Below are 27459 nucleotides of genomic sequence, written 5' to 3' on the forward strand. Positions count from 1 at the left end.
ACCCCTCTCTCCACCTGGCTCAGTTTTTCTCTAGCTGGGCTCCAATACTACACGCAAGCCCATCAAGGATAAAGCAGTAGGGTTTCGGCACACAAATCTCTTGTGCACTTAATTTCACCCTTTCCTTTTCCTCTTTTACATGTGACTGTATATAGTTCGATGCTTAGGGGATACCTTGCATTTTGGTTAATTAGTTGAAACAAGTAATTGTATATTTGTTGAAAACCACTGCTTTTTTGTGGAAACAAATAACAGTCATGTGGTTAAAATGTATTGGAACTTGTTCAAAAATCAGAATTCGTCTTCTAAGTTGTTTAAGGTTTTTGTTTCCACCCACATTATGGTAATAGTGTCACAGTTTTCTGCTCTGTTCAAGGCTCAAATCACATGTTTTGGAGTAGAAGGAATTTGGAGCCAGAATCCTTTGAAATCATCTCAGCTGCTGGGCTATGAGCAAGTGTTCAATATCTGTGAGGAAAATATGAAGATTCATTTTGTTGACAATTACCACATCCACCTGAGAGATAGATGATGTTGTCTTGAGCCAATTCATCCCTTTGAGATTTTGGAATTCAAACGTATTTCCCAGGAAATTCACTGATAACTCTCTTCAAATATTTCCTTTATGTACATGGCGCAGCAGGGACTTGGTTAACATGCATGATATTTAAATATCAAACAAACTACATTGCTGTGGCAGTCTTTTTGATGTATTAAGTGGTTACCATATAGTGAATGCAAAACCCATCAAGGCTGCTGGCTGGGTCGTGTTCTGTGATTTTGATTGCTATTTAACCACCATACAGTTTCTAGATTAATCCTTGCTTTCTGTTGTGACACACAGTCTGGCAGACTGATACCGTAGTTTTCGTAGCTCTGCAATTTCATCGATGTAACACATGCCTGTGCTTGTCCCAAGGGCAGGGAACTTCCTGCCTATGGGTGACCTCAACCTGCTAGGGTGTCCAGTTTGGTTCATGAGGTCATTTCCACCAAACCATTCTCATCTGATCACTGGTGGCATCATAAGGGGCAGCAGAAGGGGGGAGAGAAGAGTCTTCCGCTACGCTTCCCTCTGCCACCACTTGCATGAGAAGCTGCTTTTGATAAGTGTTTTAAGGCAACTTCCACACCTGTGTTACAACTGGAAAGGGCTGTGGGTGCTGTCTTAAAGCCTTTTCAAGTCTCCCCTACTTCCAAGCTTCCAAGATTTGGAAACTGAAAGAAAGGAGCAGGAAACTAGGAAAGTTGTGATTGACAGGTGAGTCGCCCCACCTAGATGTCAAATTTGGCCCATGAGGCTGATCCAGATAAGGATCTGCTGATAAAGATCTGGCCCGGGGAGCCAAAATGGCTCTCCACCCCTGGTTCACCCTCACCCCATGTTTGCATTAAGCAAAGAATATCCCTATGGACAAATCCACCTTTGAAAAACCCATAATATCTCTAGCAACTCTGCTCTTCCTCACCAGTCATTGAGGTGATTGTTGATAACGTAGGAGGAACAGAAGACACCAAGCGACATTATAGGAATGTCATGTTAGATCGCATTCTGCACCCTCTCCTGGTATACAGTATACAAGCTCGGAAAGAGTCCACAGTGCCATCCAGGGGGTAGGAGGACAGCAACTGACAGCTGCAGGGCTCCCCTAAGGCAGGAGTTCAAATTTCCCAGAAGTCCAAATGCCGTAGCCAGAAAATAACCCTTTGACAGGGAAGGGCCTGGAGAAGGGGGGCTGGGGAGAAAGCCGTTCCTGTCGCAACAGCTAGCTATCTCCATAGTTAAAAGGGTAAAAGGCCTGCATTTGGTACTAATTTGTAACCACACCCCGCCCCTCGAGATAAGGGTTGGCACTTAAGAGTCCAAATAGAAATCATTTTGAATACTGTACTGCAGAAAACAGCAGTGCCTGGGTGAGCAAAACAGGTTTTTTTACAGCATGCTACAAGAACGAGTCTATTAGATTCCATTTAGTCATCTCAAATCAAATTCGCAGTAAAAACAATTCCATGTATAAAAATCCAACATAAAGAAATAAAGATCTCCACTTAAATGGCTTGTTGAAATAGGGAACGTCTTCAGTGGGTGCTGAAAAGACAATAAAGGCTGTTGTATGTGTAACGGGAAGGAATGACAACAGTTAGGTGCACCCACAGTAGGAGCCTGATTCCTATATTGTATGGACAGATTCCTGATAAGATGATATCTCCAGGACCACCCTCTCCTTCAGTGACTGATTGGCGGGTGGCACTGTGGTCTAAATCTCTGAGCCTCTTGGGCTTGCTGATCATAAGGTTGGCGGTTCAAATCCCCACGATGCGGTGAGCTACCATTGCTGTATCCCAGCTACTGCCAACCTAGCAGTTTGAAAGCACACCAGTGCAAGTAGATAAATAGGTACCACTGTGGTGGGAAGGTAAATAGAGTTTCTGTGCACTGGTTTCTGTCACGGTATCCCGTTGCACCAGAAGTGGTTTAATCATGCTGGCCACATGACCCAGAAAGCTTTCTGTGAACAAACACTGGCTTCCTCAGCCTGAAAGCGAGGACTCAACCATCCAGGGGTCCTTTATCTTTACCTATACCTATAACAAAGTGGAGCAACCTTTTTAGTGTTATGGATTGCAGTAGGACTAGAGATGTGGGTTCCGTTCTCATCCAAAAGATAGAAATGTGGCTTTCGCAAGGCAAAATTGATTTGTATTTTGTAAGTGACAACTTCAGATTGAGAAGGGGAGAGTAAAAGACTTCTGCCCCAGTGAGCAACAATTTAATTGCACAGCCACAGAACAATCCATACACAGGACCTAACTTGTCACATTTCTCTTTCCATCTCTCCTCAGTCCCACGTGTAAGATCTTGGGCTTCCAATGATACGCACCAGTACTGATTGGGGCATTTGTGGGGCACGAGTGCAGTGTTACAGCACTGGTTTGGCGTACAAAAGATCCAGGTTAAATTCCTAACCACAGGTTCCCACAAGAAAGAAGAAACCCCCCCTCCCCAAATTGCCAACAGCTAACAAGCAAGAGTAACTGACACATGGACTAATACATCTCTCAGGTGGTTGTAGGGCTTGTTCACACCCAGGTTGCCTTTCATATTGTCCAGCCCAATTCATCTTGTCCAATCATGCCACCCCCATGTTAATTTATATGAATGCCAATATCTGCTAGATATTTGCTAGCATGCCTTACCTATTGACCAATGCTCCCCCCCCCCGCCAATGGCAGCTGCTGGACTCATCCCTACTGTAATTGGGACAACGAGCTATTTGGCCTCTCCTAGTCTCCTTGCAGGTGCACTAGTAGCAGGGACGAGTAGAAGAGGCAACCCCTTGCTTCTGAGTATTTGAAGTCTGCCTGGTTGCTGTGGAGAGCAGAGAGACAGGGGGATAGTGATAAACGGTGGGTAGCAGCTGCATACATAACCTGTGACTGAGTGTTCATTAACTCTGTAATTTGAGAGAAGGCACAATGGCTATAGATGCTCTTTCAAGTCCGCATGCCTCATTCAGGCTCCCTGCTCTTTGTGTGGGACTGTGTATAGTTGGGGGCGCCTGATGTGTGTATTTGGGGTGTCATCTGTTGGGGGCGGTGGCAGTGTCATTGAGATAGTGCTTCTCCATCCACCGCAGGGAATTGCACCAGAACTGCTTTTAGTTACTGATTTTGCTGCCCCTCCTCTGATCCTGAATGGAAGAATATGTCACATGTAATTGGCATCATGAGCAGTATGTAGAGTGTAGGCTTTTTGTGTTAATAAAGTTGTCTGTGCTCCTTGTCGCCTTTCCCAGTATATGGGAGAACTCAGCAGGGTTTGGGGGTGGGATGGGGGTGTCCCAGTGCGACTTCAAGCTGCATGCTTACCCTGTTCCTCATTTATGCTGTTGCTGTTGTGTGTCTCGGTGTGGTGGTGATGTTTAGGTTAGTACATACAGTGGTGCCTCGCAAGACGAAATTAATTCGTTCCGCGAGTTTTGTCGTCTTGCGATTTTTTTCGTCTTGCGAAGCACGGTGTCGGAAAAGTTTTGGAAAAGCTTCAAAAATCACCAAAGTCTTCAAAAACCTCAAAAAAGGCTACCACACCGCGTGCTATGAGTTGCTCCTTGAAGTCAAGTCGCAACTGTATTAACGGTGTTAAGAAAAAGGAAACAAACTTGCAAGACGTTTCCGTCTTGCGAAGCAAGCCCATAGGGAAAATCGTCTTGCGAAGCAGCTCAAAAAACAAAAAACCCTTTCGTCTTGCGAGTTTTCCGTCTTGCGAGGCATTCGTCTTGTGAGGTACCACTGTATAATGTCACCATATTGCATTAGAGAGGCAGACAACGATGTTCTGTGGCTATGGATGACTACTCTGCACATCTTAATGCTTTTTGATCTCTGATGTTTTTAGAGGTTTCCCCTCTTCCTCCCAGGTGGCCCCCAACTCTTCTTACCTGTGAGGGTGCCTTGTTCTTGTAGGCCCAGTTGCAGCAGTTGGAGTGTTGAGTGTTAGGATTCATTCCCCGTGCTGCAGTCATGGAATTGTTTATATCACATGACGGTGTATGTTTTCATTCCACATAGTGGGAAGTGACGGAGACAGGATGTTTGTATTACTGTATTTCCGTGATGTAGGACGTTTGTTCCTTTGTCTCTTTCTCTTTGCTGTTTGATGCTGACGAGGAAGGAGCTCAGTTAGAATGCTCCGAGCGTATTTTATGTAAATAAAGTAGTTTAGGCAAAATGCTGCGCTACTGAGTCTGTTATGCTGACTGCCAATACTCTGCTGATCCTGAAGTGTGCTGATGCCTGCAAGGCATCACTTGCTGTGATGTTTGTGCTGGAGAAAGACTTGGAGTCTCCTAACCAACCAGGAGGGAGAGAGCATGCCAGTTGGGCATGTGTCTCTGCAGGATTCCTACTTGTGTGTAGGACCTCCTGACATTGAGATGGGAGTGACGTTCCCTTGCTTGGATATAAGGTTGTTTTACTCCAATTGACTATGGAGGTAATAGGAGTCCTGTTCTCAGATGATGTCCTCCATTATTGCACTTCAGTGCTACTTTATACTGGCAGTGTCTTGCCATTATGAGGATTATGCTGGTGGAAGGAACTGATGGAATACAATTTTTTTTTAATGCCACCACCAGATTAACTATACAAGACATATCATTTTGCTTCACTGACATGAGGGGATTTAGTAGCAGTTTCATCACACTCAGCAGGTGTTGAGATGAGGCAATGATCACACTCTTGGTCATTTTTAATACAGTTCACAAATCGACAGCAGAGGATCCTTTATCTCTCGCAAGTAAATGAAACGGGGGTGTAAATAATACAAGTGGCATGTTCAGTCATTAAATCAGACTGTGCTTTTGGAAGGGGCGCATGTAAATTGCAGTGACCTCTGATAACATGTCAGGCACTTGGCTTACTGTTATACATGCTGAGATCAAGCCATTGAGAGCAAACTTTGTTTTAATCTGTGTAATCTCACTTTGCATTCTGTGGTCATTCTGAGATTGTCCTCAACACTAGGAATTGCTGTCATGCAATGGCTTTGCAGGCATTCAGATGCCATGTTTGCCAATGTTTGCCAATCCTAAACATTTCTTCATCCCTCTCTATGTGTTTGCTCCCTCTTAAAGGTAAAGGAATCCCTGACCATTAGGTCCAGTCATGACTGAGACTGGGGTTGCAGAGCTCATCTCGCTTTATTGGCCGAGGGAGCCAGCTTACAGCTTCTGGGTCATGTGGCCAGCATGAGTAATCCGCTTCTGGTGAACCAGAGCAGTGCACAGAAATGCTATTTACCTTCCCACCGGAGCGGTACCTATTTATCTACTTTCACTTTGACGTGCTTTCGAAAGACTAGGTTGGCAGGAGCAGGGACCGAGCAACGGGAGCTCAGCCCGTCGCGGGGATTCGAACCACCGACCTTCTGATCAGCAAGTCCTAGGCTCTGTGGTTTAACCCACAGCGCCACCTGCATCCCTGTTCCCTCTTACTTCCCTCCTTTTAACCCAGCTTTATAAAACATTTATTGGTTTGTCAGATTATGATCCTGGTTTGGGAATACTTCTTGAATGGTAAGTGGCAAAGTAGTTTGGCAAATCTAGTTTTGACGCAATGCTGTCAATGACCCAGGGACGATGGGAATTGGAGTGCAGCAATTTATGGAGAGCCCTAGATTCTCTACGCTTGCTGGAGTGCAGGATTTTGCTCCTACAAAACCTACATTTCCTTTTGCAGATGCACCTGCTCAATTCTTTTATCTGTTCAAAAACCACCCGTAAAGTTTTTTTTATTTCTTGTAATAAATATGCAAGAGATTGCAAACCTGTTTCCTGTTTAGTATCCTCCCTTGTCTAAATGGCTTCACTGCACAGAGTTAGGTTTCCAACCCTTAGGCTAGACTCTGGATCAGATGCTGTTGTGCAACATGTGCTTGTTCCATTTTCAAGTATAACTGCAAGGATGTGGTTTGGCACTAGGAGGCAGCTGTTGCTGGTGTAATTCAGCAAGGTCAAATATTGAGCAGCTATAACTCTGTCATGTGTCCAGTTTGACGCTTCCTGCTCTGGTGTCTTGGAAGAAAAGATTTAACACAAATTTTGCCCTCAATATATTTTGACTTCCCAGTATTTGAATTCTTGTGTGCGCTATTCCATTACAAGACCTGAAAACCAGTTTCCATACAGCGCTCTGTTTTACCCAGTCCATAAGCACAGGGGTTTTCCCCCTAACGAAATCCACATTAAACAAAATGTTAGTCTTTCGGAGCACAGTCTAACAGAATATTAAAGTGCTGCATGATTAGGCACCCAAAGAAACAGAAGTTTTGCCAGCTTTGGTATAACTTTGACAATATAAACATTTAATTATGGCAAAGCTGTTCAGTTCTATGTTTTTGAATAGTCACAGAATTCTAGTTAACATACTCTTGTCAGTATATTTGTTAACATACTCTTGTTAGTATATAGTATAGTGTATTTAAATAATCATGCATCAATGGCTCACTACAAGCAGCTGTTTGTATGAATTTGTTTCTATGTCGGTGAGAAAGAGAAGCAAAAGGTGCAAGATTCGTTTGTTGTGGACTTTTAATGAGCATTAGAGTACCGCAACCAAAGTGAGATGGAATTCTGAGTTTGGCTGCAGCCAGCATCAATTGATATTCTTTCATGATGATAAAAGAGATTATTTCCACTTCTTTTCAGCCGTCTCATCTTCCACACGCTCCTCTATATGTGGGCATTGTATAGAATGCTGATTCAGGTCATTGCACCAGGGAAATTAATGTAGTGAATTTTCTTAGTAACGGTCATGACCCTGCCAGTGGTAACTAGTATTACATTTCATACCATAAAAATGGGCACTGACTAAAGATTGATTAAAACAGACCTTTAGTCTAACTTTCATTATGTATTGATGTGCAATGCACATTTTTGCAGACTTTACCCATAGATATTTGGATTAGATGTCTGTGAAAAATATATATCACAAATGGACTTTCAAAAGAGCAGTCGTACTCAGTTACAGTTCTGTAACTGAAAATATTAATGTCTGACTGCAATCTGCCACCCACTTATTACCATATTGTTGACCTTTGTCCTGAGGAAGCTAATTGGGGAGCTTGGGCAGATAAGCAGAAACTTTTCAGAGTGCAAACAAGCTCTCTCAAGTCCTGCAGAATCCAAAGTGGTTACCAGCCTGTTTTGGCAAATGTGTCGCATAGAGTGTGCCCTACTTTACAGAGGACAGTTTTCTGTTTGAAAGCATCATCCATTGTGAGAGCTGTCTGGTTGAAGATAAGGAACCATTAGAAAGGAGAGCAAAGATCCTATAGTTAGAACTTGGACAAAGTGCAACATAGCAGTCACCTGGTCACTGTCTTATCCTTTACAATGAGATAACTGTATTTCTGTTTAAATTATAGTAATTATTTCTAAATCTGCACCTATACCTAGAAATTAGCAGTGTAGCACCTATATGTTTTATGGCAACTAGTGTTGCGTTTTGGAGTGATGCTTTTTAGTGATACCTAAGTGACCATCCTGGATGCGGGTGGCGCTGTGGTCTAAACCACTGAGCCTCTTGGGCTTGCTGATCAGAAGGTCTGCGGTTTGAATCCCTGCAAAAGGGTGAGCTCCTGTTGCTTGGTCCCAGCTCCTGCCAACCTAGCAGTTCGAAAGCATGCCAAAAAGTGCAAGTAGAGAAATAGGTACTGCTTAGGCGGGAAGGTAAACGGTGTTTCCATGCGCTGCTCTGGTTTCGGTGTTCCATTGTTCCAGAAGCGGCTTAGTCATGCTGGCCACACGACCCGGAAAAACTGTCTGCGGACAAACGGCAGCTCCATTGGCCTGTAAAGTGAGATGAGCTCCGCAACACTAGAGTCGGCCACGACTGGACTTAATGGTCAGGGGTCCCTTTACCGCCCAGAGTGGCTGGGGAAACTGAGCCAGATGGGCGGGGTATAAATAATAATAATAATAATAATAATAATAATAATAATAATAATAATTAATTAATAATTAATTAATTATTAATTAATAAATAAATAATTATTATCTTTACATACCCAGAGGGGTGTATCCAGCATCAGTAGTTGGCTTAGGCAAGTGCCATTATCCCAGAATGGCCACCTTCTGATCCTGACCTGCCATTTCTGATGTGGAGGAGCTGCCATCACTGCCACCTGCCTTCAGCGAAAGCTATAGGGCTTGATCTTGGTGGCTTTATCCTGGTGGTTACCGTCTGCTTAGCACTGCATTGGCCCTCCTCCTCTGCCATGTCTGTTGCAAATGGTGTTCCTTGCCACTGCTGCTTGCCTTTGTGATTGGTGCTGGCTAGGAGTAGCAGCTGCCTAGGACCCACGTACCTACGCATGCCCTGCGGAGGGCCTTAAGGTCCACAAATAACAACACTCTGGAGGTCCCGAGCCTCAAGGAGATTAGATTGGTTTCAACTGGGGCCAGGGCCTTTTCAGCACTGGCCCCGACTTGGTGGAACGCTCTGTCACAAGAAACTAGGGCCCTGCAGGACTTGACATCTTTCCGCAGGGCCTGCAAGACAGAGCTGTTCTGCCTGGCCTTTGGTTTGGACTCGGTCAGACCCTTATGTTTCCCTCCCCTTATGGTCTTGATTTATCAGCTATTTTAAAATGAGGCTGCATTTTAAATTGCATTTTAACCTGTATTTTAAATTGTGTCCCCCCCCTTTCCCCCTATCATGTTTTTACTGTGATTTTATTGGTGTTAGCCTCCCTGAGCCTGGCTTTGGCTGGGGAGGGCGGGGTATAAATAAATTTTATTATGATTATTATTATTAATTTATTTTACTGCAGCTCCTGGCCACCCTCTTATACTCTCTCCCACCTGGACAAGTATATGATGGTAGCCCACAGCTTCACATGTCACTATTCATTTATGTGTCAAATGTGGAATAGAGACTGCTGCCACTTGTGGAGACAGCATCTTCTGTGGAAGGTGGATGGAGTTATGGGGTGGAAACTGGAGGCAACAATGTTGTTGGAATGTCTCTGTAGCAATTTCATGTGTGGAATTTCAGGGCTGCGCGTGAACTTTCAGGGTTTTGTGTGTGCATCAGGTAGAAACGTGGCGCTAGGAGAAGTCTGGATCTAACTGAAGTTGCCTTTAAGCTGAGTATGGGAGAACCCGAAAAGAATCTTGCACTTACTATAATGAACATGCTCTCTGTTATCATTGTAAGAAGTAAGGAATATGATTGCTTTTAATAATAGTTGTAGCAAATTATTTGTAAATGACTATTTGTAGTCATTTTAGCAAATGAGTAGTATTTGCAGAAAATGTTTACCATTTTTTGTTTGCTATGAATTGCTGTTTGGCACCAAGTCCTAAAATACGATGGGACTGCATTGTGCTGCACTCTTCCCACATGGATGTAGTATTGATCTGCAGGTCCCTTGCTGTGCTACCAAAGCCTGAGTATTCAGGAGGACTCTGAAAATGCTTGGCCTCATTTTTGACAGCTGGGGTCAATATCTTAGGGCAGGTTGTTCTGACATTTTTTTTCTCCTGGATATGTGTGTTCATTTTATAACTTCCCTCAAGCAATTGGGGGGGGGGGGCAGGTTTAATACGAAAATGAATAAACATCAATGGCAATCACCCACTGCTACTTACTGCACTGCTTTTATACTGACAAATACTGATTTGCCCCAAGCACGTTTCAGAATAAGAGCAGTGTTCTGAGTTACAAGCAGAACTCTCTTTCAATATCTGCGTTCTGTAACTCTGCAGTGAAACAGAGGAACTGTAAATATTTGCAAAGCTATGCACATTCTAAAATTCCATCTTTTAAAAGAGGCATGGATGTATGTCGTTTATAGGTACAGATCCTCTTGATGTCTAGGAATATATAAACTTAAGGTTAATGCTGCCCAGCTTTCTCTCTGAAGGTAGATAATGAGCAGAAGCAGAGAATATGCTTTTGAGCAGGCCTGGAGGGGGAAAGCAGAAAGCTGTTGCTCCTTGTTAATCAGTGTTGAGGCAAACCATCCTTACTAACATACATGGTTTTAGGTACACAGTGCACACTATCCCTTAACAAGGATGGTGGCACCTTAGTGTTTATCAGTTAATAAAAGACTGTGTGAATTGTCTCCTGATAATTATAGGGTTTTGTACTCCCACACCTGTGCTTGCTTGTTTTTCCTAAATATTAAGTAATTGGTCTATGTTTGGATTTATCAGAATCTAAATACCACACCAAAGGTTCCATTTTGCTGCAAATTACAGAAGCTACAGAAAGGTGGTTAAGGGACTGAAATAAATTCAAGTGTAACTTACTCTTAGCCAGATGCAGTGTTGCTGTTCTTAAATTAGAAGGAATAATTTTGTCACTAACAAAAAATAGTGTATTACTGACAATTGCATGCACTTTCATGTTAGGTTTTGTGGCGGTTTAAACAGTGGCTAAAAGTTATCAAAGTTCTCTGAGTGTCGATGTGTCAACGTACCAGGATTTTTCTTGTGATCATGTTTCTATGCCACATAAGCTTTGCCTTTCATTATATACTGTTTACATTTTAAAAATTCGTCATAAAGTACTTGCTATCTCTAAATTCTCAGAAATAGTTGGCAAATCATGCAGAATGTCACAGCATTAAAACTAGGCTGTCCAGAAAAATTCATATGGTTTCAGACTGACACCTGCAACCTACCTGCCATAAGATCTTAGCATAAAATACCAGCATTTCATTTCGTTTCTTTTTTAGTAGGCATGTTTCTAGCAAATGAAATTCTGAGAAGGAAAGGAAATACTGTAACTTTTCGCCCACTCTTGGGTAAGAGTGTGTAAGCTGTGTAACTGAAGAGCTTGTGTACTTTTTTTCTAACTGTAGTAGTTTCTAGCACTATACTTAATTAATCTGAATCTAGTTCTCATGGGACTGTCTTTAACAGGTCTAGAAGTCAAATTGCAGTGAGAAGTCCTGTTTGCTCTTTGCAGACCTTTTTAGAAATTCCAAGACAGGAAGGCTGTTTATTTTTCCCACATCTGTTTTGTGCTCATTCTTTGAGACACTGTTTGCTGGATGCTCTTTTCTTTTAACCACTTAAATTAGTTGCAGTGTTGCAAAATGTCAAAATAAGCATTAGTGGGTACCTTTTGTAAAGAATCAAGTTTTTATTGAATTGTTCTTTACAGAATTTAAAGTTGCTTTAGCTTTCCCATTTACTCAGTTCTGTTGCAGTCCATCACTGAATCAATAACTTTTACATTCCTTATGGGAACTATTTATACACACAAGGTTGGTCTTAACAGAAAATTCAGTTCTGAAATGGAAAATGTAGTACATTAACATTTATGAAGTGGTTAGTATTGGTTAGCTTAATATAGCTCAGGGTTTAAAGTTGACTTCTTTTGGAACTGACAAGATTTTGTTACAAACCAGGATTCCTGGTTTGCACCCAAGAAGAAGCTGAGATTCAGCAAAAACAAAAGTAGATGTATTATTTATTTATTGCATTTATTTTCCATCCTTCCCCCCCCAAGGAGCTCAATGTGGCATAAGTGGTTCTCCCCATTCTCACTTCATTCCTCACAACTATCCTGTAGGTAGGTTAGGCTGAGAGGGAGTGACTGCCCAAGGCCACCCAGTGAGCTTCATGAGGATTTGAACTCGGGTCTCCCAGGTCAGTCTCTGCCCCTTACTGACTCTGAATTGCACCTAAAATTGTCATCATGGCTGCAGGCAAAGGGGAGTACCTAAGCTCTGCTAAAATTTGTCCCAGCTTCTGCACAAAATTCTAAACTGTGGTTTAGTGTGACAGGTTAGTTTCTGGCTAATTTCTGTAAATCTTGTTTAAGCAAGTGATTAATTTCAGCAGTATTCTTGAACAGTCAGCGCGTTACTTCCGGGATTCGCCACTCGCCCATGCACAGACGCTCAAAATGACGTCACGCGCATGCGCAGAAGCAGCAAATCGCGACCCACGGACGTGGGTTGCATTTGCTTCAGGATGCGAACGGGGCTCTGGAACGGATCCCGTTTGCATCCAGAGGTACCACTGTATAATGTTTCAAGGAATAATTTATTCAACATACTGTATTTAAAAATCGCCTTCCATTGTCTTATATAGCAATTTATAGAACGAATCCTGTCTCCAGTAATAATTGGTACAGTGGTCACACCTTGGTTCCTCTGCACTATGTGGAAAAATCTTAGTTTCTACATGATCCAGTTGGGCACCGCTGCTTTAAAGTGGCTTAAGCTATTAATGTGCTGTTGGAGCCTGCTTAGTGTTACTTACACATGAAACCGATAGATAGCTTTGGCTATACATTTACCACATTTATCATAGCAGTCATCGGGAAGGATTCCAACTGACCAGACACTTGGCGAGGGAGGTGCTTGCTTCCCCTTTTCTCTCTACGTACTTATGATTGACAGTACAATTGGTTGAAATATGAGGTGCTCCCAGCTTATTTGGAACTCTCCATTCTTTGAGGTAGTGCTAGCAACTAACATATCCTCAGGGGCTTGGGGATAGACACTTGGTGGTGGTGGTGGTAGGAACAGGAATATCATCTGTACCTGTATCACCCCTCCCAAATAACTGCCACAGAGCTAATACTTCTGGTGGGGGCCATTTATATTGGATAAACACTGTTTCTGCTTTTCTCAGACCTTTGATGGGTTGCTCAATCTTCTGTCTACTGGCTCGTCAGGGGTTGTCATGAGTATAGCCACGATTTTCATCATTCATCCACATGCACCTCTCTCCCTCTTTCAGTTCCATCTTTCAAACCCTGAAAGGCTGTATAGAGCTTCCAAAACTGCATTTGGTGCCATTTGTGCACGTGGATGGACAAACTGAAACTTAATCAATATAGAATGGCAGTATTACTGTTGGTTGGAGGTCCCAGTAATCTGAAATTAGGTGCATAGCCTTTTGTTTTTGTAGAGTTATAGTGGTACCTCGGATTACATACACTTCAGGTTACATACGCTTCAGGTTACAGACTCTGCTAACCCAGAAATATTACCTCGGATTAAGAACTTTGCTTCAGGATAAGCACAGAAATTGTGCTCCGGCAGTGGGGCAGCAGCAGGAGGCCCCATTAGCTAAAGTGGTGCTTCAGGTTAAGAACAGTTTCAGGTTAAGAATGGACCTCCAGAACAAATTAAGTACTTAACCCGAGGTACCACTGTATATCCTCCCCTCCAAGAGATTGGGAGTGCTCCTAGCCTTGACCTTTTCAGTTCGAAGTAATTGACACTTCTGAACTGTCTTCAAAAGTCTGAAATGCATTCATTCATTTAAAAATCCATCCTGCCTTATTATAAGAATTTTCAAAGTGACTCACAGTATAAAATATAAAACAAATGCAATGATACAGCATTTAAATGTTTATTTAAAGCACAATAATGTTCAGTTTAAACTATACTTAAATTATCAATTATATTTAGATACAGATATCTAAAATTTGAAGCCCAAATCAAGCTGGAATGCATGGGTTTAAACTTGCTTAAAAACATGTTTTGCGCTTCTGGCTTACTGCAAATTGTGGTTACCTCTAGTTACGAACTTAATTCGTTCCGGAAGTAGGTTCTTAACCTAAAACTTTTCTTAACTAGAGGCGTGCTTTCGCTAGTGGGGCCTCTTGCTGCCTCTGCGCCGACGGCACACGATTTCCGTTCTCATCCTGGGGCAAAGTTCTCAACTCGAGGTAACTCTTCCAGGTTAGTGGAGTTTGTAACCTGAGGCATTTGTAACCTGAGGCGTTTGTAACTTGAGATACCACTGTATTGTACTAGTTCATAATTATGTCTTCAAGACCATCGGTTGACATGGTGTTTGAACTGACCCCATATCTAAAATGAGGTCCAATAAAACAGCTATTCTGGAATTGACTTGCTACCACTAAACTTCAATTTTCTCAGAACAGATATTAAAAATAGCAAAGAGTACAATCTTATGCATCTTCCGAATACCCTTTGGACCACTTGTTCAAAACTGATCGCATGTTTGTCTCTTCTGACAGAGGAAGATTTGACTGGTCCCATCTAGGCTCACCCTTTGGCAATAAGTGTACATCCATTGAGGCTTACATTTGGCACATTTATTAGCTAATGAGAGCTGAAAGGCTGTGTAGAGCTTCCAAAACTGCATTTGGTGCCATTTGTGCACATGGATGGGCAAACTGAAACTTAATCCATATTAGCTAATGCAGCCTGCTTCTGTCTTCCCCACTGCCATTCTGTTGAGGTGGTGGCTAGTACACAATCTCCGCTGAGGAGGACTCTGTGGGGAGGTGCAATATGTTCCTTCAAGTTCTTGATACTATGCACTCCCTCTTTATACTCATTCCCTGACGATCATAACGACGGGGATTTTGCTAGCGTTTTATAACGCCACCTGAAAGGTTTGATTTGTTATAGCTCATGTCACTTTAATTGGCAGTGCTCCTTGAAGGATGAATCGGTGTAACATGCCTGATGGTTCTCTTTTTACAATGACTTTCCACAAGGGGAAAATGATTGCTTAAGCCTGGCAGTAGGGTGGTCTCTCTGCTCACTCCTCATGCTGTCATTGTGGAGTAAAAAAGTTGGAATTTAAAACGCTCATGCATACTTTATGCTAATACATTAGATAAAGTGTTAAACTCATCACGGTATTTTGGCTTATGTTTTCTGCATAGCCCCTGGCACTCACGTTGGCTCCTTCTCCTGCATGGGCCACTTAGTCTCAGGTTGTCGAGTTATGACACATCATGATAAAGTTGCTGTTTATTTTGATTTGTAACTCTCTCTTTTTCTTTTCTATTTCAGGCGTCTAAACAGAAATAATCTTCAACTCCTCTCAGAGTTGCTGTTTCTTGGGACTCCAAAACTCTACAGGCTGTAAGTAGAAGCTATATTCTGTATTCATTGTGGAAGGCTTTGATATGCTTTGAGTGCTTTTAAGTTGTAAACGAAATATGCCATTGAGTAAGTGTTTTGTCTGCTCCTGGACTCAGTGCACCTTTAATTCTTGTTTTCTTTTGCTTTTTCATAATCTCTGCGCTGTCCTCTGAATTGTTTCTGTTCCATATTTTTTAACTCTTCTAGCTGACTGATGTAACTTTTCAAACCAGATTAGTATAAATCCTTTTCTTTTTAGTTTGCTACTGGTTTCTGATGACAAGGTTGATTACATTCTGGGTGGAAACTGGCTTCGAATGTCTCCCCTCCCCCTCTTTGTTTATAACAATATTGAAATGAAATCGCTTAAAGAACCCAAAACTAGATAACGATTTGAAGAGTGTTGACATTATTGTGGTCTGTAATTTTGATTCCTGACTTGTGGGATTTAATTGTTCTCTTGTCTTCTTCTTATTTGGTGATTATTTTAAGTAAGATTGTCCGTCAGTGACGGTGGAGGCCAATTCTGGATCCACACGTCCTTCCACAGGGGGGTCATTGGTTTCTGGGCAGGAGTTGATCCCGGTGTGGATTTGCCAATCGTGCCTTCCTCTTAGCACATTTCTCCCTTGCGTCCTGAGTTCGAGTGTCTTCAAAGCCCATGACACCTTTGGTAAAGGCTGTTCTCCAACTGGAGCGCTCTCAGGCCAGTGTTTCCCAGTTGTCAGTGTTTATACTACATTTTTTTAGATTTGCTTTGAGACAGTCTTTAAACCTCTTTTGTTGACCACCAGCATTATGCTTTCCATTTGTAAGTTCAGAATAGAGTAGTTGCTTTGGAAGATGATAATCAGGCATCCACACAACATGACCAGTCCAACGAAGTTGATGTTGAAGAATCATTGCTTCAACACTGGTGATCTTTGCTCCTTCCAGTTTGCTTTCTTTTTCTTCTACAGTAGTAGTAGTATGGCACACGCTAGAAGAATTTTAAAATCAGAGTAGTGAGCTGTTAAAGACCTTTGATGCCAAGTGTGTTGTGTTTTGTCATATTCTCTCCCTTAATTACAAAGACTGGGACCCAAATAGATGCACAGTTAGTGCTTTGGGCTTGGAATCTCATTTGAGATCCAAGTCTTGCAGAGTAGTAAATTGCTTTTGAAAATGAAGGACTTCTCAAAAGCAGTTTGTGATGATGGCATGGGCTCTTCTGTTCAAAGAAAATGAGCAAAACAAAGCGAGACAGAAAGAATCACACTGGGATATGCTTGGCCCAAAGAATCCTTGAATCCTGGCTAGTTTCTTTAAAGCCTTGGCAGAATAAATTATTAACATTGTAAACCTTAGGGGCAAACCTGTAAAAAGGTTTACAAACAGTCAACCTATACATTAGATACATTTTGATGTTTTGATAGATATTATCTCAGTATTAATGTGGAATAGATACTATGTTAAAAAGTACCTACATGTTCTAACAGTATTTTAAAGGGAAACCTGATAATTTTAAAAAATCAAATAGATGCTTCAGTATGAGCACAAAATACAGAAAAGGGCTGAAATCATTACTGATAACTTGTATTTTTAAAAATTATTTTGCTCAGGCCTTGCAGTTTTCTCAAAAAATTATTGTGATCTACAGGTACAAGCAGGGAATGCAGGTGGTGTTGTGGTCTAAACCACTAAGCCTAGGGCTTGCTAATCAGAAGGTTGGCAGTTCGAATCCCCTCGATGGTGTGAGCTCCTGTTGCTCGGTCCCTGCCAACCTAGCAGTTCAAAAGCACGTCAGAGTGCAAGTAGGTAAATAGGTACCACTCCGGCGGGAAGGTAAACAGCGTTTCTGTGTGCTGCTCTGGTTCGCCAGAAGCAGCTTAGTCATGCTGGCCACATGGCCCAGAAAAACTGCCTGTGGACAGACGTCGGCTGCCTCGGCCAGTAAAGTGAGATGAACGCTGCAACCCCAGAGTCGTTCGCGACTGGGCTTAACTGTCGGGGTCCTTAACCTTTCCTCTAACTGCTAGTACACATTAAAAAAAAGATAAAGCCCATCAGCTGCTTTCAAGAAGTAGAGTTGAAGTGGGCTATGTAAATCTCAATAAAATAATGTTTGCTTTGAGAGCCTGGTATGCGCCGCATCACAACATCTTGCTTTCCACTTCCCTTTCGCAAAGATTGTTTCAGGGGTTTTTTGTTAAGGATCTAAAGCTTAAAAGTTTATACTAAATTATCGCTTCTGTTTTTTTCTGATTCACATAAATTAAGCTTGGTTCTTGTACTTCCGACAACTTTCTTATCAGGTTGTTGAATGTGGCATTTGAATAGTGTACACTGATCCATGGTAATTGAAGTCAATGGAATTTGTTTGGTGTAAGCATTCATTTGGTCTCTTTTGTGGGAGGCTTACATAAAACCTGTGGTTCAACCCACATTGAATTCCAGTGGTATGATTATTTTCACTGGCAATGCTAGTGTAACATACATGCTTCTGATTATACTCTGAAATAGGCACAGAGGTATTGTAAGGTGACAATTTGTGCCACTTATGTATAGAACTTTCTGCTTCTATAAAATAATCTTTAAGTAAATCTCTATTGGAACAGTAGAGAGGGATGCTATAACTACTAATTATATTTCACAATTCAGAGAACCTTTGGGTAGTATCAAATAATCATAAATAGCGGAGGGGGGAATAGCTTGGTTGGGGTGCAAGTATGTGAGAAAGTAATACATAATTACAGTCTTATAAATGTGGGGTGCCACAACAGTGTACTGCAACAGATAGTATAACATTACTGGTGTTTTGGGATTATTGTTGATCAAACAATGTGTGTTTGTGTGACAGTGTATTTGTGTCTAGTTATAATGTGTATTAGAACAGCATGGTAAATATAATGGGGTGCTTTACCTATAGCTCGAATCACATGTTTCTTCAGGTTAAATGCTTATACTAGAGTGCCTTTTTAACATTTTAGCTCATCTGCAGATTGCCACAGTGGTGCCAGCTTTAGTTAGTTAGTTAGTACTTATCTCCTGTTGTATTACGTTTACAGTGGTACCTCAGGTTACATACGCTTCAGGTTACATACGCTTCAGGTTACAGACTCCGCTAACCCAGAAATAGTACCTCGGGTTAAGAACTTTGCTTCAGGATGAGAACAGAAATCGGGCAGCGGCGGCGGCACAAGAGCAGGAGGCCCCATTAGCTAAAGTGGTGCTTCAGGTTAAGAACAGTTTCAGGTTAAGTACAGACCTCTGGAATGAATTAAGTACTTAACCCGAGGTACCACTGTATTTTTTAATCTTTTAAAACATGTCAATGCACTTCTAATGATCACCTGACACCCAAAGTTAAGTGAATCATGTGATAGGTAAGGAAGCATATATGCTTGTTGCATAGTGCAACACCAAGAGGGCGCACTCCATATATGAAATATTAGACACGGTTGGATGCTGCCAGCGGCCAGCTTTCCTTTCCTTTGCTGTCTGCTCCAATTTCTCTTTGGCTGAGTTGAGAGCGAGCGGCGTGTTCAGGTCAAGATGTTTGTTCAGAAATAGAAGTACAGTTGCAGCTGTGTTTGGAGCAGGAGGCTAGTTTAAATAGCATTACCATTTATCCAGTCCATTAACAGAACTCTGTAAAATAATATCAACTCTACAATAAGCTACAGGGCAGCATCGTAAAATTACAAGCACTTGATGACAGATGGGACGTGTAAGTAACGAAAAGTGATAGGTTGAATATTCAAGAGACAATACCTGATATTTTTTTCCTGTCCAAATACTTTGTCTCATTGGTTGTAGAAAGTTTCTTTGTGTTTTTCACCTAGCTTAAGTATGAAAAATCATGTTCCCTGTAAAGTCTGCAGCAGGTCAGCTACTGGTGGCAGTATTTTTAAAAAATACTGTTGAGATGTCAGATTGTTATGTGTTTCTTAAGGGAACTGTAGTTAGTGAACCAGCCATTTTAGGACCAGTTAGGTAATGATTTTGATGTTTGTCTGTATCTCTGGTTCAACAAGTATTTTTTCTTTCTTGGAATGACCTACATTGTCTCTAGTGACCCACATCCTAATACACAGAGCATTAACTATAGCACCTTTTATGCAGAAAACCATTACAGCCTAGTGAGTGCTTATCTGAGACAAATAGATTTTGACTGATTAATTTGACTAGTTAGGCTATAGTTCATTGATTGCCATTAGCTGCAGGGTACTGATTTTGGACCCAAAGCTCAGTGGTTTTCCAAGATACTTATATAGGTACCGTATTTCTAAACACGCAAAAGTTAATGCTTTGATGTAATCTTCCTGGTAGGTAAATTGTAGCAAATCAAGAAAACCTACAGTGGAAGAACTTGCAATTTATACGTGGATTAATATGGAAAAAGCATACAAGAATGTACTTAAATATTATCAGGGTTTCCTGAAGCTGAAATTCACTTAATACTTTTCTTTTCTTTTTTTAAATGATGGAAGGAAAAGGTTTTCTACATAATCTGACTTGTTGCCCTGGACTAGTCATTTAGTGCATTGGTTCTTGCAGCCCCTAACAAAAGCACAAAGCTTCATGAGGAACCCTTGAAAAAATTCCTCCTCAATTAATTTCTGCCAGCTATGATTAAAGTGTGTGGTACTAGATGTGTCAGACACCATAGTTCTTTGCTTCATTTTACTCCTGGCCTCTTTGGCCCCTGCCACAATGAATCCAAGAATGGTTACGCAGGAATTGCAGGTTACAGTTGCTACGGTTACCGTTGTCCAGTCGTATCGACATCATTACTCATCTAGTGAGTTACCATGATAGCTACCGCTGACTCCCATTCCTGGGAACACTAAAGCCGTTTGAGGCAAAAGAGATTAAAGTTCTTCTGACGGCTCTTATGTTTTGTAGATGAGACATTTTTCAGTTTGCACGGTCAGCATTAATATCTGTTTCATAGTAGTACCTTGAAGGGAGGTGAGAATAAAAATTGTACTGCATTCAAATAGCACGGATCGCATGTTGCTGCTACAAAATGCATAGTATAGAGGAAAAATCTGACACATTCCTGTTGGTGTCTTTTTTCTTCTTCTTAACCTACGTATGGGCAGAAAGGGAATATTAGTGATTTGGCTTTATAAAATAATTATATCCAACACTCTTTCAGTGAGACTAAATGAGCATGCTGTTTAAAGCACTCCTAAGTTTAAATCTAAGTAAACTTATTAAGCACTTTCAGAGTTCAGGCAGGTGGCTTGGACAGTTAAAACATAGACAAGGAATGCCCAGTTGTGGGTTTTAATGTTTCTTCCTCCTTTCAAAAATGATTGGGGGATCGACAAAGGACATTAATTGGCGGATTAGGGCCTCTGTATATAATAACACTGCACCTTTAAATTGTGATAAACTTACTGTATGTGGGTGATAAATGGATTAAAAGATGGATGAGTATTAGAAAAAAATAATGTAAATTGGAATAAGGCAGTGCCTTTTTTTTCTGGGGGGGGGGACACAGGGGAACGCATACCCCTAAACATTTTGTGAATCTAAGTTTGGCTTCATTGAGGGGCAGTATTTCAATATGAGTAGGAAAATGAGAGTACCCCTAAACATTTGTTTTTAAAGAAAAAAAGCACTGGAATAAGGCAACAGATTTTAATTAGAAGAGCCTTGACAACATTGTAACTTTATGTTCTACTTGTTAGATGGTGTGAGAAAATTGATAAATACTTGAAGCAGTGTCTACTTAATTTTGCTTTTGCTTGCTTTTAGAAGCCTGTGTTGTTGTGTTTTGAAATGTCATCATAATAAAAACTGATATTTAATTGAGCGACATTATGATTGGTTGGACCATATTTGCCAAGAAAATGAACAGCATTGCGGAATATGATTGCTTGGTGATTTCTGCCGTTGGAAAAAGTGTTAACTCTTTTTGTAATGCACTTAAAGACTAGTTGTTGCCTTCATTGCCTGCTTGTAGGCTTCCAAGATACATCTGGTTGGTAGCTGTTAATAGGATGCTGAACTAGGTAGGCCTTTGCTGTCACTCAGCAGAGCTGAAGTGTGCTGTTCAGTGTTTGCTGATATTAGTATATTATTAGTAATATTAGTATGAATCTCTAAACCTCCTTAAATTGGTATTCTATATAAACTTTAGCCTGGGAAGATTTTTATTTTCTCACTTTTAAAATTAACACTGCAGTTTTGTGAATTAAAGGTGGGTGGGGTTTTTTTTTTGTTTTTTGTTTTTGTTTTTTGTAGAATGGAAACCATAATATGTGATCATTTTCTGCAGACTGCAGCACAGGTACTAACATTTTCATAATGCCAGCAATAAGGTACAAGTGTTCTTCTCTGTAGTGAAATGGTAGAAAAGTCTCAAAGACGAGTACTTTTATCCAATCATAAGCACTTATTTTCTGGCAAAAGAAGACTTTTGGAGCCTTTATTCTACACATGTAATGATTTGATTTTAACATAATAGTATTTAATGGTGTCAACTGTGCAGATGATTTATTAAAGTGTTAGGTTCTGATTTTTGTCTTGCTCAAAGCATTTTTTTCCAAAAATAGTTTTAAACATAAGCCATGCACCTATATAATAATACATTTTTGCACAAATGAGCACGCAAGTTCTACGAAGTGCAAGTGTGCTTCACATGGTATCTAAAATAACATGGACTCTGCTGCGTTTTCAAAAGGACCTTTATTGCGATCATTATTTTGAAATTTTGATTGAATTGCCCTCCTAAACTTGATAGTCCTAGCTGCTAAAATAGAATTTCACATGTTAATACAAATGAAATCATTGGAATTGTATAACCTTTGTAGTGTGTATGGTTATTCATAGCAACAAATAAAGTTTTAAGCCAACCGTTTCGGATGCAGTATTTGCCTTAAGTGAGCTTTGTCACACATTATTGTACATTTTGTCCTCCTTTAGCTCATATTTCTATTTATTTATGCTTCCCCATTCAAGAACAAAAACAGTCTAAGTCTAGTATTTTCTTAAATCATGCAAAGCTGTTTCCTTGCTTAAAGGAATTGTGCTCTATTGCTTGAAACTGTAAGTTTGCCTTAAGAATGTTTAATGCTAATTTCTAACTTTGAGGTTGCAGATTTTATTCAAATTGTTCTTCCACCCAGTTATACAGGATTATTTAAAACCTACCCATGATTGCAACATATCTGTAGACCCGAGTAAACCTGAGTAAAGTGTGTGTGTGTGTGTGTGTGTGTGTGTGTGTGTGTGTGTGTGTGTAACAGAGAAAGAGAGAGAGAGATGGGTTTTCCAAAGCAAAATACCACATACTGGAAACTTCAGAGCAGTTTACTGCCCATTCCGTCCAGATATAATGAAATAGATGTCAGTCTATTCCAGTCCAATTCTCCAAGTCCTTTTTGTAGGGCTAACTTTGAAAGTTTTGATAAATTTGATATAGGAAACGAAATCCCAGTGAAGGAAGTAATTAAAAATGCCAAAAGGTCAGGAAATGCCATTATCATATGGCACAGAAAGGGGGCAAGAAATGTTATAAACTGAGCACCATGACTCTTAGCTCATGCTATGTGTGCATCTATTTGTACCCATGTAATCTTCATTAAGTAATTCAGAAAGCAGGAAGAAGGAATGAAAACAGGATAATGACGGAAGGACATACTAGTGCAAGCCATGATCGTAGTGAGAGATTAAAGTTCGCAGTAACTGAATAGCTGAGAGACGCTCAAAGGAAAGTTGATTGCTTCCCCTCCAACTGTTCCAACTGATTGAAAAAACCTCTAATTTAAAGTTCTGTTTGTTCTCTGTCTTAAACTATCAGAATTTCCTTTTAGAACTGGGGGAACACTCTGAAAGAATCCAAGGATAAGAAGTCATTGCTGGCCAACAATTGTTCCTAATCCTCACAAAATGCTGAAGAAATTAAATTTATTCTTTATTGCTCGAAGTGTTACCTAGGTCACTGGGCGATGGGAAAATTGAACTGGAAGTTGAGTGGTGCAATCTTTGTTTTGTGTCTACATGCTTAACCTTAGACACGACAAGGCCTCTTAGAGTGTTGTGGGAACGAGGTTCAGAGTATTAAGACCAAGACTTTTATTACCCTGGATTTATAATGGGATGTGCTGTCAGGAGATGAAAATGTTGTGTTTACATTTGACTATTAAATGATCATTTAATTAACACCTAAGTGTGGGTGGGTGGGGGAAGGACTTGTAAAATTCTTTACAGCATTTATTTTTTTCTGTGGAGGCTTAAACATTCGTGCTGCCTAAAAGTACATCTGCAAAAGGCATTTATGAACTTCTTCAAGACAGATGGACAGTTTTAACTTGGATCTTTCACCACAGGGTGCTTCAAATATAGCACAGTATGTTCCTAAAAATATTTTTTTCACTTTAATGTCAAGAAATGTATGTGCAAAAGTTACAAATACTTGCAAAAATGGGAATAACCGTTAACAGTTTTTATGAAAACAACTGTCCTGTTAATCACACAACCTATAGTCTTATATGTAAAGCATATTTACTTGGGTAAGAATTCTGTGGTGGAAATTCATGTGAAACTGAACGGCTTCTGATAAGTAAGATCTTAAATTGTTGTATTTACCCTCTGTTGTGATCTCAAAGAATAAAATGAATTTGGCAATAAAATGCAATTCTGCTTTGCATCATATAAGCCAGTTTATGTTTTGGAGAAACTGGTAGCTGTCCAAACATGATGCTTTTATTGTAGACATCCAAAAAGTCTTTCTGAACAAAAGCTCAATTCAGAGATTATTCCAAAACATGGTTTGCACTGACCATATTTCAGAACTTAAGCCACAGTTGAAGCTTGCAAACATATACAAACTGTGGTTTAGAGTCGCTTGTCTCCTCCTATGGTGGTGAAGTTGGAGGAAAAGCTGTAATTACAGTATGTCACTTTGCACACCCTGGGCTGCAGATCCAATTCAAACAACGGCTTCCAATTCAGAAATTGTTGGTCTACTGCAAACAGTGGTTTATAAATTCAAATATTATACAGGTCCATAATTTGGCTTCCTTGACCAGGATTTACTGTGATGTTTGAATAGAGTCCATATATAAAAGAAGGTAAGGTAAAGGGAGCCCTGACCATTAGGTCCAGTTGTGGCCGAATCTGGGGTTGCGGTGCTCATCTTGCTTTATTGGCCGAGGGAGCCGGCGTACAGCTTCCGGGTCATGTAGCCAGCATGACTAAGCCACTTCTGGCAAACCAGAGCAGTGCACGGAAACGCCGTTTACCTTCCCGCCGGAGTGGTACCTATTTATCTACTTGCACTTTGACGTGCTTTCAAACTGCTAGGTTAGCAGGAGCAGGGACCAAGCAATGGGAGCTCACCCCGCCGTGGGGATTCGAACTGCCGACCTTCTGATCGGCAAGTCCTAGGCTCTGTGGTTTAACCCACAGCGCCACCTGCATCCCTTATAAAAGAAAATACTGTATAATAAAACACCTACTCTGGAATTGAGTTGCTATATGTAATGGACTTGCAAACTTGCAAAACACTGACAGTCTTAGAACCACTTATCAGGTTCAAAATCCCATTGAGAATACCAACACCAGAATACCCCTTGAACTACTTGTCCAAATCGGAGCCCATTTCTGCCTCCCTGCACATGTGAAACTAGCAGGGAGACCTTAAAGTAGAGGTGTCTTCATGAAAGCAATGTCATATGAGCATCCTATATGTCTTTAATATCTGTGTTAAATGGCAATTTATGAAATATAGTAATGAAACTGTTCTATGTTTCTATTGCATGTGTACCTTTTAAAAAAGCACGTCAATACAAAATATTGATCAATGTCACATTACTCTATTTTGCACTCTGAAATATATATGTAGTGGATGTGTTTTGAACACTAAACCATGGTTTAGTCTTATGAAAATGAAAGATTTGCATTCTCCTCCCCAAGTGTGGCTCCAATGAGATTGATAGCTTCCTGTTCCGTTTACTGCAGTTTCGGATGCCTTCCAAAACAGGTCGCGCTGGTAGATGGCACACCAGACTGCTTTAGTTTGTATCACTGGGGTTGAAGGCGTCTAATCAGATATCTTCCCTTGAGCAGCCGACCTGTATGCTGTGCGGGAGGAGGCTAGCTACCACTAGGTTTGCTTTAGGTAAAAGATAATTGTATTTTTAAAAACAAATAAAGTAACATTTTTGCCCAGGGATTAGAAGTTGAGATGAGAACCGATTTCCTCTCTCTTTCTCTTTTAGATTTGTGGTGGCTTTAATCCCATTTGTGTATTACCCTTCCCACAGTGATCAATTATCTATTAACAGATGGCTTGATTAACTGATTTGGCTTAGATTAATAAGCTTTGGTCAGGTCCGTTGTAAAAACGGAAGTACTAGGACTAAACATTTCTCCCAAGTTTACGGAAAAAGCAGAAAATAAAATACAGAAAGACCAATGCAAAAACACATTTCATTTTATGGAACCATGAAACATGGCAGCTACTGCCCTTTCTGCTTTAAATAAATAAATAAATAAATCTACTTTTGATTGAAACACATCCACTTGCAAAAACAACTGGTACCAGATGGGTTCTGATGGGGATGTGATTCCATAGTGTGACTGTTACAGAGAACACTATCCACCTGTTTTGCCTAGTGGTTGGTACCACTACTTTTCAAGTGGAACATTCCAGCGGGACAGTTTGTTGGGATTTTTGACTACGTGCAATTTGATGCAGTTTCCCACAGAGGCAATCAAGGAGTTGGCCGAAGGCCAAGAAGACTGAGCAGAGGGGAGTTATTATGCCTAGAGATATGGGACCTTGGATACAACTCTGCTATTGGTCGAGGTCTCCACATAGGCATGAGCACTCATGACCTTCCTGGTTGGTTAATTGATTGGTCAGAGTACAGTGGTACCTCGGGTTACATACACTTCAGGTTACATACGCTTCAGGTTACAGACTCCGCTAACCCAGAAATAGTGCTTCAGGTTAAGAACTTTGCTTCAAGATGAGAACAGAAATCGGGCTCCGGCAGCAGCAGGAGGCCCCATTAGCTAAAGTGGCGCTTCAGGTTAATAACAGTTTCAGGTTAAGTACAGACCTCCGGAACGAATTAAGTACTTAACCTGAGGTACCACTGTATGTGTGTTTGAGAGTTCATTTGGAGTTTGTTCTGTGAGAGAGTACTGTGTCTGTATCCTGTATATAGTAACTTGCGAGTCTGCTGTAAATAATAAACCTGTAAGTTAACCAAGTTACTGGTAGCAGCGTCTTGTTCCTGCTTCAACCTGCCTGCAACTGACTGCTTCTGGACAGTCTGCGTATGCTCTGCTATATTCAATAGGTTCTGGCTAAGATCCTTCAACACAACTTGTCAGCATTCTATGCAAATTGATGCCCCCGAGTGGCCCCCAGTTTCATCAGGTGAAATAAAAATGTCAATGGGTCAGTTAAAGCAAGGGAAAAGCCCCTTGCCCAGATGGGATAGGTCCCAATCTTCTTCCTACACTAGACCCGACTGGTGGGTTCCCTTGCTGGCTGACCTGTTCACAAGGGTAGATACAACTGGACTAATGCCAGAGGCATGGACAAGCGCAATCATCATTCCAGTATAGAAAAAGGGAGAGCACAGATCACCATCCAACTGCAGACTAGTAAGCTTCTTCTCCATAAGTGGGGAAGCTATCTACCAAACATCTTCTGGGAAACCTTACCCAGTGGATTTTCTTATTTGTGTTACCAGGCCCTGAGCAGGTGGGCTTTTGCCAGGGAAAAACTACATTGGATTCATTGTGTCATACTTTCCCACCTAGTGAACAAATATTCTAGTGCTCCTACTTTAGAATTGTACTGCAATAAAAGACATTCACCTTGCACATTCCTTCAGGCAGGTTGAATAAATAGTGGACCATTTTTAAGTCTAGTAGTTTTTTTATGCTTGAGTGATCAATGTATTTTCAATGAAAAAAGCGATCAATACACAATGCAGAAGCTCACACACACACACCCTACATAAGTGGGAAAGGATTGCCTGCAACCTAGTTTTATCTGTCACTCAAATTCAGGTATCGTATTAAGGTCTTCACTCATCTTGAGTGAAAATTTCCTGCCATATCCTCAT

At 40.9% G+C, this 27459-nt stretch overlaps 1 protein-coding gene across 8 annotated transcripts in view; it reads left to right on the forward strand.

Moving 5' to 3' along the window:
- SLIT2 (slit guidance ligand 2) overlaps positions 1–27459 on the forward strand; it is a 221442-nt gene that overhangs the window by 8138 nt on the left and 185845 nt on the right. For all 8 annotated transcript variants that reach the window (XM_077934422.1, XM_077934425.1, XM_077934424.1 and 5 more), the window contains exon 4: positions 15305–15376. In XM_077934422.1, the coding sequence (XP_077790548.1) occupies positions 15305–15376 (72 nt within the window). The remainder of the gene's footprint in view (positions 1–15304; positions 15377–27459) is intronic.

Source organism: Podarcis muralis, chromosome 9 (genome assembly GCF_964188315.1).
Source record: "Podarcis muralis chromosome 9, rPodMur119.hap1.1, whole genome shotgun sequence".
NCBI lineage: Eukaryota > Metazoa > Chordata > Lepidosauria > Squamata > Lacertidae > Podarcis > Podarcis muralis.